At 41.1% G+C, this 14,973-nt stretch overlaps 1 protein-coding gene across 1 annotated transcript in view; it reads right to left on the reverse strand.

Moving 5' to 3' along the window:
* Positions 1–1,738: 1,738 nt before the first annotated feature.
* ARCN1 (archain 1) overlaps positions 1,739–14,973 on the reverse strand; it is a 29,481-nt gene continuing 16,246 nt past the window's right edge. Inside the window, exons 6-10 of the mRNA XM_038535982.1 lie at positions 13,323–13,488; positions 10,296–10,443; positions 9,674–9,782; positions 6,256–6,460; positions 1,739–3,491 (exon numbers count right to left, since the gene is read on the reverse strand). Coding sequence (XP_038391910.1) covers positions 3,402–3,491; positions 6,256–6,460; positions 9,674–9,782; positions 10,296–10,443; positions 13,323–13,488 — 718 coding nt within the window. The 3' untranslated portion in view covers positions 1,739–3,401. The remainder of the gene's footprint in view (positions 3,492–6,255; positions 6,461–9,673; positions 9,783–10,295; positions 10,444–13,322; positions 13,489–14,973) is intronic.

Raw genomic sequence — 14,973 nt, forward strand, 5'->3', positions numbered from 1 at the left:
TAAGAGCAATGAACGGCAACCAATTAATTACTTGTGGAGCCTCTAAGAGTTTCAAAGCTCTATAGCTGCAAATAGATTTACCAAAGGAGGCAAGAGGGAATAGAGGGAGAATGGGTGCCCTGAGATGTGCATAGTAGAGGAGAGTGGAGTTTTTGCTTTCTTTTGAGAGACTCCTCTGAAGCCTACAAGACAGACACCTCTCCTATCATCAGCTGTAGAAAACACTTGTCTACTTTAGGAAAAAAGTCTTAAGTAGGTACAGCCAATTGCTTCTGGGTAGACTTTAATCTTTTTTAAGATTTTATTTATTTATTCATAAGAGACACAGAGAGGCAGAGACCTAAGTAGAGAGAGAAGCACGCTCCCCATGAGGAGTCTGATGTGGAATTCGATCCCAAGACCCCAGGACCACGACCTAAGCCAAAAGCAGACGCTCAACCACTGAGCCGCCCAGGTGCCCCTAGACTTTCATCTTGGGGATGGGGGCTTTTTCTATTTTTCTCTTCTGCCAATGGGCCCGGCCCCACCAGATGTGAACTGTTTTAAAAAACTACTCTTTATCAACTCTGGAAATCGCTCAGTTGCTACTCAGTGTGAACAACTTCACATTAAGGGCAAAGCTTCCTGTGTCAGAGATGCACGGGTTGATAGATCTGGGGGTTTGGAACTACTGGGAGTAGATGAATTACAGATCTTTTTAAAAGGGAATTCCTGACCACGAGGTATGTTCCCTACCTCCTCTGTGTGGAATTAATTCAAAGCAGGAACCACAAACCTCCTACATTCAACAGAATGCTCAGTCAGAGCTAATTATTTTGTTGGTCTCCCTCACAAGAGACCAACAAAAAGTCCACTTGATGCCGTGGAGGGATTAGCTGCCAGTCGGGGTGTGGCATGGTTCTGGTGTGCTTCACTGGATTAAGGTTACAGTCTCAGAGAGCCAAGCCACACTTCAGCAACACAGACCAGATACTTCGTATTTCTCTTTTAAGGAAAAAAAAATTCAAAGTCTTGGCTTTCTCCATGAAGATAACTTTATCATTCTCAGACACTTACTATTCATTACAGAGAGTAATTTGTCTTCCAAAGAATTTGTTGACATTCAATAGTTTAAGTTAAATAAAAAGAAAGTAAGGATGGAGTCTTTGCTGAGGAAGCTATCAAAACTCTGCAAGCATCCATCCCTCACCCCAGGATCATTTACTTCTTACCACTGTTGTTCTAATGGGGAAGAGAATGCTCTGAGATCTCACCAATCATTGTTATTCTTTACAGATGAAGCCTCATATTTCTGATTCTACAGTTGCCCTGACAAAATTAAGACCAAAAGTCTGGGGATGCCTGGGTGGCTCAGTGGTTAAAGGGTCTGCCTTTGGCTCAGGACATGATCCTCAAGTCCCGGGATTGAGTCCCACATTGGGCTCTCTACACAGAGCCTGCTTCTCCCTTTGCCTATGTCTCTGCCTCTTTCTCTGTGTCTCATGAATAAAAAAATAAAAAAATAAAAAATAAAAGTCTAGAAGTAGCATCAAATTCAAAAAGTACCAGTATCTGGAGTGCATGTGTACATGTGCATGCTCAAACAGAGAATACACGAGGAGGGAAAGGCAATGAATACTCCCAGATAGAGATTATTTTCTCTTAAAAAAAACATATCATTAATTTTTAAACTTAGATCCTGTTACATCATCTTGAAACAGCAGACACCAAAGTATGAGAGTCAAGAGTCTAATAAACATTCATTTTATAATACTCTTTATTTGATTAAAGAATTTTCCTTCTTTGTGTACACTGGAATGTTATATTCCCTATGTATTTTACAGGGTTACAAAATGTCTCTCATTTTAAATATTACCCCAAAAGTAATTTCAGAAAAAAAAAAGTTGTGAAACTAAACAACTTTAAAAAAAATCATATGGACAAGCAACTTTCAAACAAAATTGGATTAATAAGATTTCTTGCCTACTTAACTACATGACAGATTTCTTATCCCAGTCCCCTTCCTCAAAAAAACCTTATGTGGAAACCAAGCCAGAGATAAGGATTCTTCCCTGATGCAGTTAAGGGAAAGGGAAAGGCCAGAAATTTCTTTGGCAAACAATTCCGCCCACGGCCACCTGTGTGTAACTGCTCTGCTTTGAGGACAGTACACTCTTTGCAGGGGAGGCCTGATGTTGTCCCAAGTGGGAGTGGTACTCTCCAGCCAGCTGGAAGTGCAGCAGGTCACCTAGTCATCTGCCTCTCCCCCAACCCCAGCCTGGTGCTGTGGCCTAGCAGCAGCCCCAGCAACCCTACCAAGTGCAATACTGGATCAGAAAGCCGACGCTGGGCTGGCTGGTGTAGCTTTCTCCGTTGCACAAGTCATGGATGAGATGGGGCACAAGGACACCCAACAAAAAAGGCTTGAGGGCCGGAAAGGAAGGACTTCAAAGACCGAGAAAGAGGAAAGGACTGAGAACACAGAGAAGAGCCAGGAAGAAGGAGACGGTAAATTCAAGGACATGTGAATGGATGACAAAGACCATGAACTCTTATGTTTTAGCTGAAGTACCCAAAGTGTAAAGAACCAGAAGTCTGGGCAGCACCAGCAGCAGACAGGATTACTGGTGGATGTGAAAGCCCTCACTAGACATAACCATTCGCCTCTCAGGCATCTTGCAAGTGGAGGCTGTGCCATCTGAAAGCCGCTTCTCAGCGGTCTTTATTAGTGGCACAAGTGGGATTCACAGTACTGTTTTATACTGGAGGGACACGACTGGAAGGAAACAATGTGAAAAGGAATGGAGGGATGAGTGGACATAGGACAAGGACAAAGCACATCCTTATTTGTTCACTTCCTAGACCTCAACCCACTGAAGCAGTTCACCTGTATAGTCCAAAGATCGAGGATGGATTAGATCAACCAGTTCCCAGGAGTGCCAAATACAGTATCTATATACGGATGATCCCAGTGCTTGACTGAAGGTATAGAGAAAGAGAAAAACTGAAGGTAAAGGAAAGAAGTATGAAAGATTAAAATTTGCAGAGGAAAAATTTTAAAAACTAGTATGAAATGTAACTATGTTCAGGAATTAAAACAAAGGAGCAATAACAAGATAGAGAAATTATTTAACTGGGGGGGGGGGGGGTTCTGGAGAGCATGCTTTCCTGCTGGCCAGTAAAATGTGCCAAAGAAATCAGCAGCCTTTCCCTTTATGTTTGTGTCTTTCTTTGCCAAAGAATGTCTCTGTGACGCTTGAACACTGAGGGTGAGTTGAGGGTCCTTGCACGCAGAGAATCGTGCACTGTACCAGAAAAAAGGGTCTCCAATGGCTTGTAGATTTGGAAAAAACTCTTCAGCCACTGTTGGCTTCTTCTTTATTAATTTGAAAATTTTCCTTTCCAGTTCCCTCTTCTTGGAATTACAGGATTTCATACTTATCCACCAGGAAAGTGGTCTCTGTGGAAAACCTTACAGGGCTATTTCCATCTACCTGGGTCACTTTGGTAACCTAGGGAAACAAACAGAGTGAGGTAAAGCAGGAGGAGAGTGAGTCTCTAAGGTGCTGACTAAATTCTCAGGATAGAACAGATCAAATTCCCTTAAAGCAGTATTAAAAATAACTCAAAAACACTAAAAAAGTTCAATTCACAATTGTAGCTTACAGCATCACTCTTCCCCACCAACATGATTAACTTATTTCTAGACAGAAAAGACAACTGTTAGCATAAGTCATAGAGTAGTATCAAGTAAAAGATCTAGAATGAGTGGCCACTACCCAGCTCCCGCCCCATAAAACTGCAAAGTTCAAAGACATTTTATCAGACTGATCAATTAGTATTTTGACCCAAAATGCAATATTCTAACTCTTCAATGTCATTTGCCTAATTTGCTCTCCAAGCTGCTCTATCACTTATTTTCTAGATATGGCTGGGTCCTTCTATGAGATCTTGTCTTTTCTTTTTATTATAAATGTCTGATTTAATAAATTACCTATAATATTAGGGCTTATAATAGCATCAACACAATGCTTCAACCACCGATTATAGTTTCTAATGAGGTTTTCAGAGAGTCCTACTCTTCCAATAGTCCCAAACAGGAAAATGTACCCATTTCTATGTCATGTCTTGTGTTCAATCCCATGCTCCCAATATTGATGGGCTTATGCCAATAATTGAGAGTGGAGAGAAAACTGCTTTTTGGAATTATCCAACAGAGGAAGGAAACTGTAACCGCCTAAGCACTTACAGGAGAGATAGAAACCATCTGGGAAGATAAGATAGGGCCACAACAACAAGCAAATCAACAAGTCAGAAGGGAAAATGACCATATAAATTGGATCCTTGTAATGCAACTTCAAAAACTAGAGAAACAATGAGTTAAAAATAATGATCCTAGGGACGCCTGGGTGGCTCAGCAGTTGAGCGCCTCCCTTCAGCCCAGGGCGTGATCCTGGAGTCCCGGGATGGAGTCCCGTATCGGGCTCCCTGCATGGAGCCTGCCAACCCCCCCCCCCCCCCCCCGCTCTCTCTCTCTGTCTCTCATGAATAAATACAGAAAATTTTTTAAAAAAAAAAAAAAAGAAAAAATAATGATCTAAAGAATCAGTTCACAAATTTCCATTGCTTTGCTTATCTAAAGGACAAGGTCTACAACAGAACTGGCTCATGATTATCTGTATTAATGAAGGGAAGTTGTAACATAAATAATCCAAATAGTGAGGCTTTTTATTTATTTTTATTGAGGGTTTTTTAAAGATATTTATTTATGAGAGAGAGAGGGAGCACGCACAAGCACTTGTGAGCAAGCAGAGGGAGGAGCAGAGGGAGAGGGACAAGCAGACTTCGTGCTGATCGTGGAGCTCAATGTGTGGCTCGGTCCCACAACTGAGACCATGATCTGAGCTGAAACCAAGAGTTGGACACTTAACCGATTGAGCCACCCAGGTGCCCCCCAAATAATCCAAATATTATATCCATTTGTATTAGAATCACTTTTGCAGGGAAACAATTTTGCCTTCCAAGTAAAAAACTTTCTTGGGGCACCTAGGTGGCTCAGTCAGATGAGCATCTGCCTTCAGCTCAGGTTATCTCAGGGCCCTGGGATTGAGCCACACACCAGATCAGGCTCCATGCTCAGTGGGGAGTCTGCTTCTCTTCCCTCTCCCTTCTTCTGCTATCTCTTTCTCTCAAATTAATTAATTAATTTCCTGGGTTCGAACCAAGTGACATAAAAGGCATTATAAAATAAAAATAAATAAAAATAATAAATGAAAAAAAATTATTTTTAAAAAGATTTTATTTATTTATTCATGAGAGACAGGGAGAGAGGCAGGGACATAAGCAGGTTCCATGCAAGGAGCCTGATGTGGGACTCGATCCTGGGACTCCAGGATCGTGCCCTGGGCCAAAGGCAAGTGCTCAACCGCTGAGCTACCCAGGTGTCCTGAAAAATAATTTTTAAAAAGGCATTAGAAAACCATGGATTGGTTGTTTTGGTACACGGCTTTTAAATTGTATGAAATTGGGATGCTTGGGTGGCTCAGCAGTTGAGCGTCTGCTTTCACTCGGGGGTCCTGGGATCAAGTCCCGCATCAGGCTTCTTGTAGGGAGCCTGTTTCTCCTTCTGCCTGTGTCTCTGCCTCTTTCTCTGTGTTTCTCATGAATAAATAAAATCTTTAAAAAATAGTATGTATGAAATTGATTTAAAAAACAGGCAACTAAGATAAATCTTGCACAATACAAAAAGACTGTTATATGTATTCATATTCCATTTCTTTACCAATCTAGAGAGGAAAACTGAGTTAAAGCAGGAGAGGAACTGAAACCAAGATCATACAATGAGAATCAATAATGGAATCCACATGGAATATCAGCTTTTCTGATTTTTTTCTCTTTAAAGTAAGTTCTAGGCCAAGATAGGACTTGAACTCACAATCGTGAGATCCAGAGTCACATGCTATATGGACTGAACCAGCCAGGCATCCCAGCTTTTCTGATTTTTAATTTTTTTTATATTTTATTTATTCATGATAGGCACACAGTGAGAGAGAGAGAGGCAGAGACACAGGCAGAGGGAGAAGCAGGCTCCATGCACCGGGAGCCCAACGTGGGACTCGATCCCGGGTTTCTGGGATCACGCCCTGGCCCAAAGGCAGGCGCTAAACTGCTGCGCCACCCAGGGATCCCCAGCTTTTCTGATTTTTGATGCCATTTGTTTATCTGGCATCCATCCTACCGCTTTCCCCGTATGTGCTCTCTATTAGAAGGGGATACCTGTATGTTACAGTAGTTTCTTTTGGAGATGAAGGAGACTTGAACAGGGAAGAAGTCGTTGGGCTGCCCAGCAATGCTGAACTCAAGGCTGCCGCTCTTATTTTTGGCATCAATCACTGGCAGGCACCACTCCAAGGTATTTCGTCGGCTGTCGTGTCGATACTCACCGTCAATCTCCCCAATCACCGGTGCGCCCACGCCAGATCTGTGAAGAGAAATACCTGTGTCACCTGAGCTGTCCAGAGCTGCAAGAACTCTGCCAAGGAAAATTAGCCCCAAATTTGATCATGCTTCTCAAATTCAGCCCATTTTCAGTCCTAGAAAAAAATGAGGCTCCCTAACAAATTCAAGGATCAAAAAAAGTCCTAGCGCCTGGACTAAGGCTCTCACTCACTGCTTTATAGATAAGATACACACAACCAGATATATTCATGGGCTGCTTCAGTTTGTGGGTTAGATCTGGACCTAGCCGGGGACTAAGAAAAATGTGAAAAGTGGGATATATCTCCAAAAATCCCGCAGCAAGGGTTTGCTGCCTTATCAAGACGGAATTTTAACATAACGCAGCTCTCTTTATAGGTCAGTGGGGGGAAACAGGTTGATAGTGATATAAAACCTTATATACAAAAAATAAAAATAAAAATAAAAAAATAAAACCTTATATACTATTATGTGGTTATTTAGAATGGAGATGAATTTGGGCCTTTGAGAAGATGTCTTCAAAAGATCTTAGAATGTTTCAAAACCAAGAGGTGCCTGAGTGGCTCAATCGGTTAAGTGTCTGCCTTGAGCTCAGGTCATAATCCCAGAGTCCTGGAATCAAGCCCCATGTCAGGCTCCCAGCTCAGTGGGGAGCCTGCTTCTCCCTCTCCACCCTGCTTGTGCTCTCTCTCTCTCAAATAAATAATAAAATCCTTTTTTTTTTTTTTTTTTTTTTTTTTTTTTTTTAAAGATTTTATACATGAGAGAGACACAGGCAGAGGGAGAAGCAGGCTCCATGCAGGGAGCCCAATGCAGAACTCAATCCCGGGACTCTGGGATCATGCCCTGAGCCAAAGGCAGACGCTCAACCACTGAGCCACCCAGGCATCCCTAAATGAATAAAATCTTTAAAAAGTTTCAAAACCTGTAGTTGATGCCGGTGGATCTGATTTACAATCCAGTAAGTCAACTTTTTTTTTTTAATTTTTTTAAAAGATTTTATTTATTTATTCATAGAGAGAGAGAGAGAGAGAGGCAGAAACACAGGCAGAGGGAGAAGCAGGCTCCACGCAGGAAGCCCGATGTGGGACTCGATCCTGGGTCTCCAGGATCACACCCCAGGCTGCAGGCGGCGCCAAACCGCTGCGCCACCGGGGCTGCCCAACTTTTATGTGATAAGTGAAAACATAAAACATGATCACTCCTGCCCAGAGAGTGAACATGATGGGACAAAGAGACACATGGCTGTCCTTAATCTGCCAGAGAACCAGGGCTAGTTAGGATGTACTTTGCACCCTCACACATGGCTGATAGGCAGTATCACCCTCTCCTAGACATTGCAAATTTACCATCTTTTCATTCACCAGTGCCATTCAGTGCTTCTATTAGGGGCAGAGTAAATAAGGAAAGACAAAGAGAAGAATTTAACAGTGATATAACATGATCAGCTCTTCCCTATCAATTTTATGGTCCCAGTTGTATATGTGTTTCTTCTTTCTGCTCTCTGTTCCAATTCCAACTCTGATCTCTCAAATGATCAGTTCTAGACAAAAGGGTAAAATGTTGTGTAAGGGTCTCTTCTGGAGACTTGCAAAATTGAACTAAGACACAGGAAACCACCATAACCACAATTATAGGGTAAATGGAGAAGCCTAAAAATTGTGGCATCCTAAAAATAGTCTAGTAAAATAAATCTTGAAAACAAAACCCACACCTGTCACCAACACCCAAGTCCTACAGTGGTTCAAGGCAGCCATCTATTATTCTGAAAGAATAACCAAGCTATGAAGAATTAAGACAGTCACTCCAATAAAGGAGAGATTGGTAATAAAACGTTTTTTAAATGGAAATGAATGACTAAAAACCAAACCTGGCTGTGTAAGCGTTTGAATTATCAAAAAGGAAACAAAACTACCAATTAAATTAAAACCATTTTCTCTGCAATAATAACTAAACAGTGTAACAGTAAAGATACACCAAGAATACATTTACTGGGGGTTCAGGATTACACCCTATACTTAATCATGGGGGCAGGTACTGAGAGGAAGAGGAGAGGAGCTGGCCTCACTAGTGATATAATAGAGCACACTCACTGGAAGTGCTAGTGAGAGAAACTTCAGGGCAACAGTATTTCCAGATGACCCTAGAAAGTAGGCCACTTAAGCATATATTAAAAAGTTACTGGACCTAAAAATAAAATAAAAAGTTTTTGGAACTGATTTTCTAGGGGTGAGGGACATTTTCACTATCTTAATTGTGGTGACGGTTTCACAGATGCTTACATGTCAAAACTTATCAAATTGTACAACTTAAATACGTGTAGCTTACTCTGTCAATTATACTCAATAAAACTGTTAGAAAACTTATGAAAATGAATGTAAGTATGTGCTCCAGCAAGAATCAATAATTACCCTAAAAAGATAATCTCAGGATGCCTGAGTGGCTCAGCAGTTGAGTGTCTGCCTTTGCCTCAGGGTGTGATCCCGGGACTCCAGGATCACATCCCACATCGGGCTCCCTGCATGGTGTCGGCTTCTCTCTCTGCCTGTGTCCTGCCTCTCTCTGTGTCCCTCATGAATAAGAAAATAAATTATTCAAAACAAAACAAAACATACTCTCATCTTTAGATGAAAGTTCAGAGAGCCAAGTAAAAGAAAAATTCAGACTGACAGATTCAATTTCTGAGTTGCAAAACAAAACCAAGACCTTTCTTTTTGACTGAGAAGTGGCTCCTCCTTCTGGAAGTCTTCATTACTACAAGAACAGAGGCCCAACATCTGAAAACAGCTCTACAACTACAACTGGCTTTGTTTGAGTTGGCTTTAAACACAGCAAAATCCACTCGTTTTAGAATGTACAGCTCAATGCACTTTGTATGTAATCTTATAAACACCATCGCAGTCAAGTCACAGAACTTCCACCGTCCTCCCTTGTGCCCTGTTGCAGTCAATTGCCTTCCTCTCTACCTCCTGATTTCTGTTCCAAGAGTATTACCTTTTCCAATGTCATATGAGTGGAAGTATATAATACTGTGGATTTATCTAACTGGTTTCTTTTATTATAAATGACCTTAAAAAGCAGATATTTTAAAATGGGTGACCAACTAAGTGCTGCCTCTAAAACAAGCTCCAAAAAGCTAGTTCTATAAGCCCAGTACAGAAAAAAAAAAAAAAAAAAAAGAAGAAAAAAAAAAGATTATGTGGGGGATGCCACTTACGGGAGTGGGATGGTGATAATCACATCATTCAGTTCCAAATTATCTTCTTGTAGCTCATATTCTATGTTGACATCACAGCCATTTCCACTCTCTGAGGGCCAGCAGTTAACTGAGAAGAAAAGCAAAACAGGAATATTCAAATATTAGAAAAAGAGTTAAGAAAATTTAACATGGTAAGTCAAAGCTGACAGCTAGCTGCAGGCCTTAAACATCTTAATATAAACTACTATAAATAAGATTAAAAATTAAAGCAATTAAAAATGAACGTTCAGGGCAGCCCTGGTGGCCCAGTGGTTTAGCACCGTCTTCAACCCAGGGTATGATCCTGGAGACCCGGGATTGAGTCCCACGTTGGGCTTCCTGCATGGAGCCTGCTTCTCCCCCTGCCTGCATCTCCACCTCTCTCTGTGTGTCTCTCATGAATAAATAAATAAAATCTTAAAAAAAAAAAATGAACGTTCATATTTAAAATATACAAAATGCAGCACCAAGTCCATTTTGAAAGAAAGTCATTTTGTCAAAAAGAATTTTGCTACGGCAATGAAGATAAGCATGTACAAGCCAGAGCTATTTCTAGTTCTTAGTACAGACTAGCTTAGTGGGACTGGCCAGAAGCACTTACTTGTCAGTGGAATAAAAGATTCTTCTGTGGTCTGTAGTCTCCACTTTAGCACCCCTACATCACTGTTGACTGGAAATGACTTCTCCGGATTCTTTAAGCCAATTAGAGATTCTGCAGTGAAAAGTTTTTTATCCACATTTGGATGGGTCTGAAATGAGAAGAAAAAGAAAACTGAGGTTCAAGCATGATAATAAACTAACTCTGGTCTTACCTGGCCCATAATCTAAACACCTAAAATAGAGTACCACAGGGCACCTGGCTGGCTTAGGTGGCAGTGGAGCATGCAACTGTTGATCTAGGGATTGTGAGTTCAAGGCCCATGTTGGGTGTAGAAATTACTTAAAAGTAAAATCCTTAAAAAAATAAATAAAAATAAAATAGAGTACCTAAGAAATGCCAATTCCTTTTCATTTGAAGAAAGACTTCTTCTTTAAAGACTTTTAAAAAGATTTAAGACATTAAAAAAAATAATAATTTGGGGCACTAGGGTGGCTCAGTTGGTTGAGCGGCCAACTTGATTTCGGCTCTGGTCATGACCTTGGGGTCATGGGATCTCACCTTGCATTGGGCTCTGTGCTCCACGGGGAAGTGTGCTTGACATTCTCTCTCTCTCCTTCTGTCCCTCCTTCCCACCCCACCCCCTGCATGCTCTCTCTAAAATAAATAAATCTTTTTAAAAAATTAGTAATTAAAAAAATAATTTTAATTCCAAGGCATTTTGTTTGTAATTGAACAAGTTAATAATTTTGTAATTGAAAAAGCTGAAGACCTTTAACCAAGTCCTTTCTAAAAATACTTTACAGGAAGCCACATCATGGTAGGGCCAAGCAAGCCAAGTAGAAGACTAGGGTCAGACACTCATCAGATGCCTGGATCGTATAGCAGTCCTGGCCTTAGAGTCAGAAGGTAGGAAAGGGAAAAGCTTCTATGGGAAGTTTAGTTGCAATTTTGCCCAGAGCAATGAAGTTGTTCAAAATCAGGCCAAGTAAGATAAACTAACCTTTTATTTTTATTTTTATTTTTTTAAAGATTTTATTTATTTATTTGAGAGAGTGACAGAGCAAGCATGAACAAGGGCGGGGGATGGGTAGAGGGAGAGGGAGAAGCAGACTCCCCTGAGCAGGGAGCTGATGCGGCGCTTGATCCCAGGACCCTGGGATCATGACCTGAGCTGAAGGCAGATGCTTAACCACCTGAGCCACCCAGGAGCCCCGATAAACTAACCTTTTATTTTATTTTTTTTTAAAGATTTTATTTATTTATTCATGATAGTTACACAGAGAGAGACAGAGAGGCAGAGACACAAGCAGGCTCCATGCAGGGAGCCCAACGTGGGATTCGATCCCAGGTCTCCAGGATTGCGCCCCGGGCCAAAGGCAGGCGCCAAACCGCTGCGCCACCCAGGGATCCCTAAACTAACCTTTTAAAAAGAAGTCCTATTAAGACAAAAAAGGAAAAAAAAAATAATTCTTGGACAGTAGCCTACATATACTTTAAGAGCCAGCAAAGCTGTCATCAAAACTACAAGCATTACTCCCAAAAGACAACTTAGTGCTGATTATGGAGGAAAAATAAAGAAGACCAAAAAAATACACTCTTCCCTGAAAATGCTTTGTCTTTCTGACAAGAAATACAAGATCAACCATTTAAATAAAATAAAATGTGACAACTGTAATAACACAAAGAAGTTTTATACTTATCCACATAGGTGGAACATACATATTTATTTTGTAAGGATTCTAACTTTTCAAATATAATTAGATATTGCCCTTTCAGGGCAATGAATGACTGAGTGGCTCAGTCAATTAAGTATCCAACTTCAGCTCAGCTCATAATCTCAGGGTCCTAGGATTGAGTCCTGCATCAGGCTCCTGTCTCAGCAGGGACTCTGTCCCTTTCCCTCTGCCTCTCCCCCCTACTCGTTTTTTTTTCTCTCTCTCTCAAATGTAGTTTACACAATGACAGGATGAGTAAATTTAGTGTTACAACCTATTTTATTTTTTAAAAGATTTTATTTATTTATTCATGAGAGACACAGAGAGGCAGAGACATAGGCAGAGGGAGAGGCAGGCTCTCTGTGGAGAGCCTAATGTGGGACTCAATCCCAGGACCTCGGGATCACACCATAAGCTGAAGGCAGACGCTCAACTGCTGAGTCACTCAGGCATCCGCACAATCTGTTTTAATAAAATATCTCCTTATTAAGTTTAAAAACATGGCCATTTTTAGGGCGCCTGGGTAGCTCAGTTGATTGAGTGTCTGACTCTTCATTTCAGCTCAGGTCATGATCTCAGGGATCCTGGGATCAAGCTGAGCCCCACAGAGGGCTCCACATTCAGCAGGGAATCTGTTTCTCTCCCTTTTCCCCTCCTGCTGTTCACACTCTCTAAATACATAAATAAATCTTTTAAAAACTGCCATTTTTTAAAAACTGTATTTCGGCAATACCTTTAATTATTTTACTTTTTGTGTAACAGTAATAAATAAGCACCTGTTTGTATCTTTGTTAATGAGTATATTTTAAAGATTGTATTTGAGATGGAGGGAGAGAGGTGGAGAGAGACAGAGAGAGAGAACATGAACAAGGAGAGAGGGCAGAGGGAGAGGAAGAGCGAGAAGCAGACTCCTCATTGAGCAGGGAGCCTGATGCAGGGCTCAATCCCAGGACCCTGGGATCATGACCTGAGCTGAAGGCAGACACTGAACCAACTGAGCCACCTAGGCACCCTATTCATTAGATTTCAAAATGACCTTTCGTTCAATTCTACTATTAAAAGACTACTCTAATACAATTGCTGTCAGTTGCTCTCAACTCACCTGGGAAGAGATTTACTGCCTAAAGGTATCCACTGTATATAATAAATTAACTTCTTTCCTAGGTATCTAGAATGGCACTAGTTAAAGAAATCAATTTTCTGCATTCTGTGGTTCACATGAGAAACTCCAGTCAAGAAAGACTGTGCTAGGCAGAAAAACCGAAGTCTTAATACTATACTCCCTTAGCCAAAGCCTCCAGCCTCCACACACCTGTAGCTGCACCCCTTTCTTATCTTCATTTTCCACATGGAGACGAATGCGGCCAAATTTATCATCTGAGATCCTAAGCATGATCATGCCATGCAACTCCATATTCTGCAATCCTCCATCCCGTCCACAAGTCAGTGTAATCTTTTCCTCAATCTTCATGTGCACACTGTAGAGAAAAAGTAATAAATCTGTTCATAGAGGTAGAAACCAGAATTCCCTTTCTCCAAGATTTAATGGTGATTAGCCAACAATTTATTTTTTTTTAATTAATTAATTTATTTATTTATGATAGTCATCAGAGAGAGAGAGAGAGAGAGAGAGAGAGGCAGAGACACAGGCAGAGGGAGAAGCAGGCTCCATGCACCAGGAGCCCGATGTGGGATTTGATCCCGGGTCTCCAGGATCGCGCCCTGGGCCAAAGGCAGGCGCTAAACCGCTGCGCCACCCAGGGATCCCCACAATTTATTTTTAGATGCTGCTTTATGTACAGAATCCCACAGACAAGTTTCCACCAGTGCAAACAATGTAGTAGTTATTCACTGAAGAATTGTTTATGATAGAAGTTTGGAAATAACTTAAATATCCATAAATAGGGAACTGCTTAAATACATAAACGTATAGCCACAAAAACGAATACCAAGCAGTTATGGGAAAAGGGGGTAACAACTGAAATTCTTTTCACTTGAAAATAATTTCAAAAATTAAAAGATTAAAATTATACAGGAATACATTTATACCTTCTTAAAATGTTATTAATATTTTATCTCACCATTTCTTTTATCATTTGCATACTCTGTGACTATTATTTAATTTTTTCCTGATCCACTTAGATGCAGGTCATGTACACCATGGCCCTTTACCCCTAAACATGTCAGAGTACATCTTGTGAGAACAGGGATATTCTCTTACATAACCACAGTACTGTTATTAATTTCATAAAATGACATTGATACTTGCCTACTCAATCATCCACATGCCAATTCTGTTCAGTTGACCTAGTAATGTCATTCAAAGTAGTGCAAGATCCCAGGTCACCTAAGTGGCTCAGTTTGTCAAGCATCAGATTCTTGATTTCAACTCAGGTCATAATCTCAGGGTCCTGGAATCAAGCCCCTTGCTCAATGCAGAGTCTCCTTGGGATTCTCTCACCCTCTCCCTCTGCTCCTCCCCCAACTTACACACATTCAGTCTCTCTCTCAAATAAACAAATGGGTAAGATCTTTAAAATAAAATAAAATAAAAATTTAAAGACTTTATTTATTTATTCAAGAGAGACAGAAAGAGAGAGAGGGAGAGAGAGAGAGGCAGAGACACAGGCAGAGGGAGAAATAGGCTTCATGCAGGGAGCCCGACTCGGGACTCGATCCCAGATCTCCAGGATCATGCCCCAGGCTGAAGGCAGCGCTAAACTGCTGAGCCCCCCCGGCTGCCCTAAAATTAAAAAAAAATTTTAAATAAAGTACAAGATCTAGTCTAAGACACAGTATTATGTTTATTTTTTTTAATTTTTTATTTATTTATGATAGTCAGAGAGAGAGAGGCAGAGACATAGGCAGAGGGAGAAGCAGGCTCCATGCACCGGGAGCCTGATGTAGGATTCGATCCCGGGTCTCCAGGATCGCGCCCTGGGCCAAAGGCAGGCGCCAAACCG

The sequence above is a fragment of the Canis lupus genome, chromosome 5 (assembly GCF_011100685.1).
Source record: "Canis lupus familiaris isolate Mischka breed German Shepherd chromosome 5, alternate assembly UU_Cfam_GSD_1.0, whole genome shotgun sequence".
NCBI classification, from domain to species: Eukaryota; Metazoa; Chordata; class Mammalia; order Carnivora; family Canidae; genus Canis; species Canis lupus.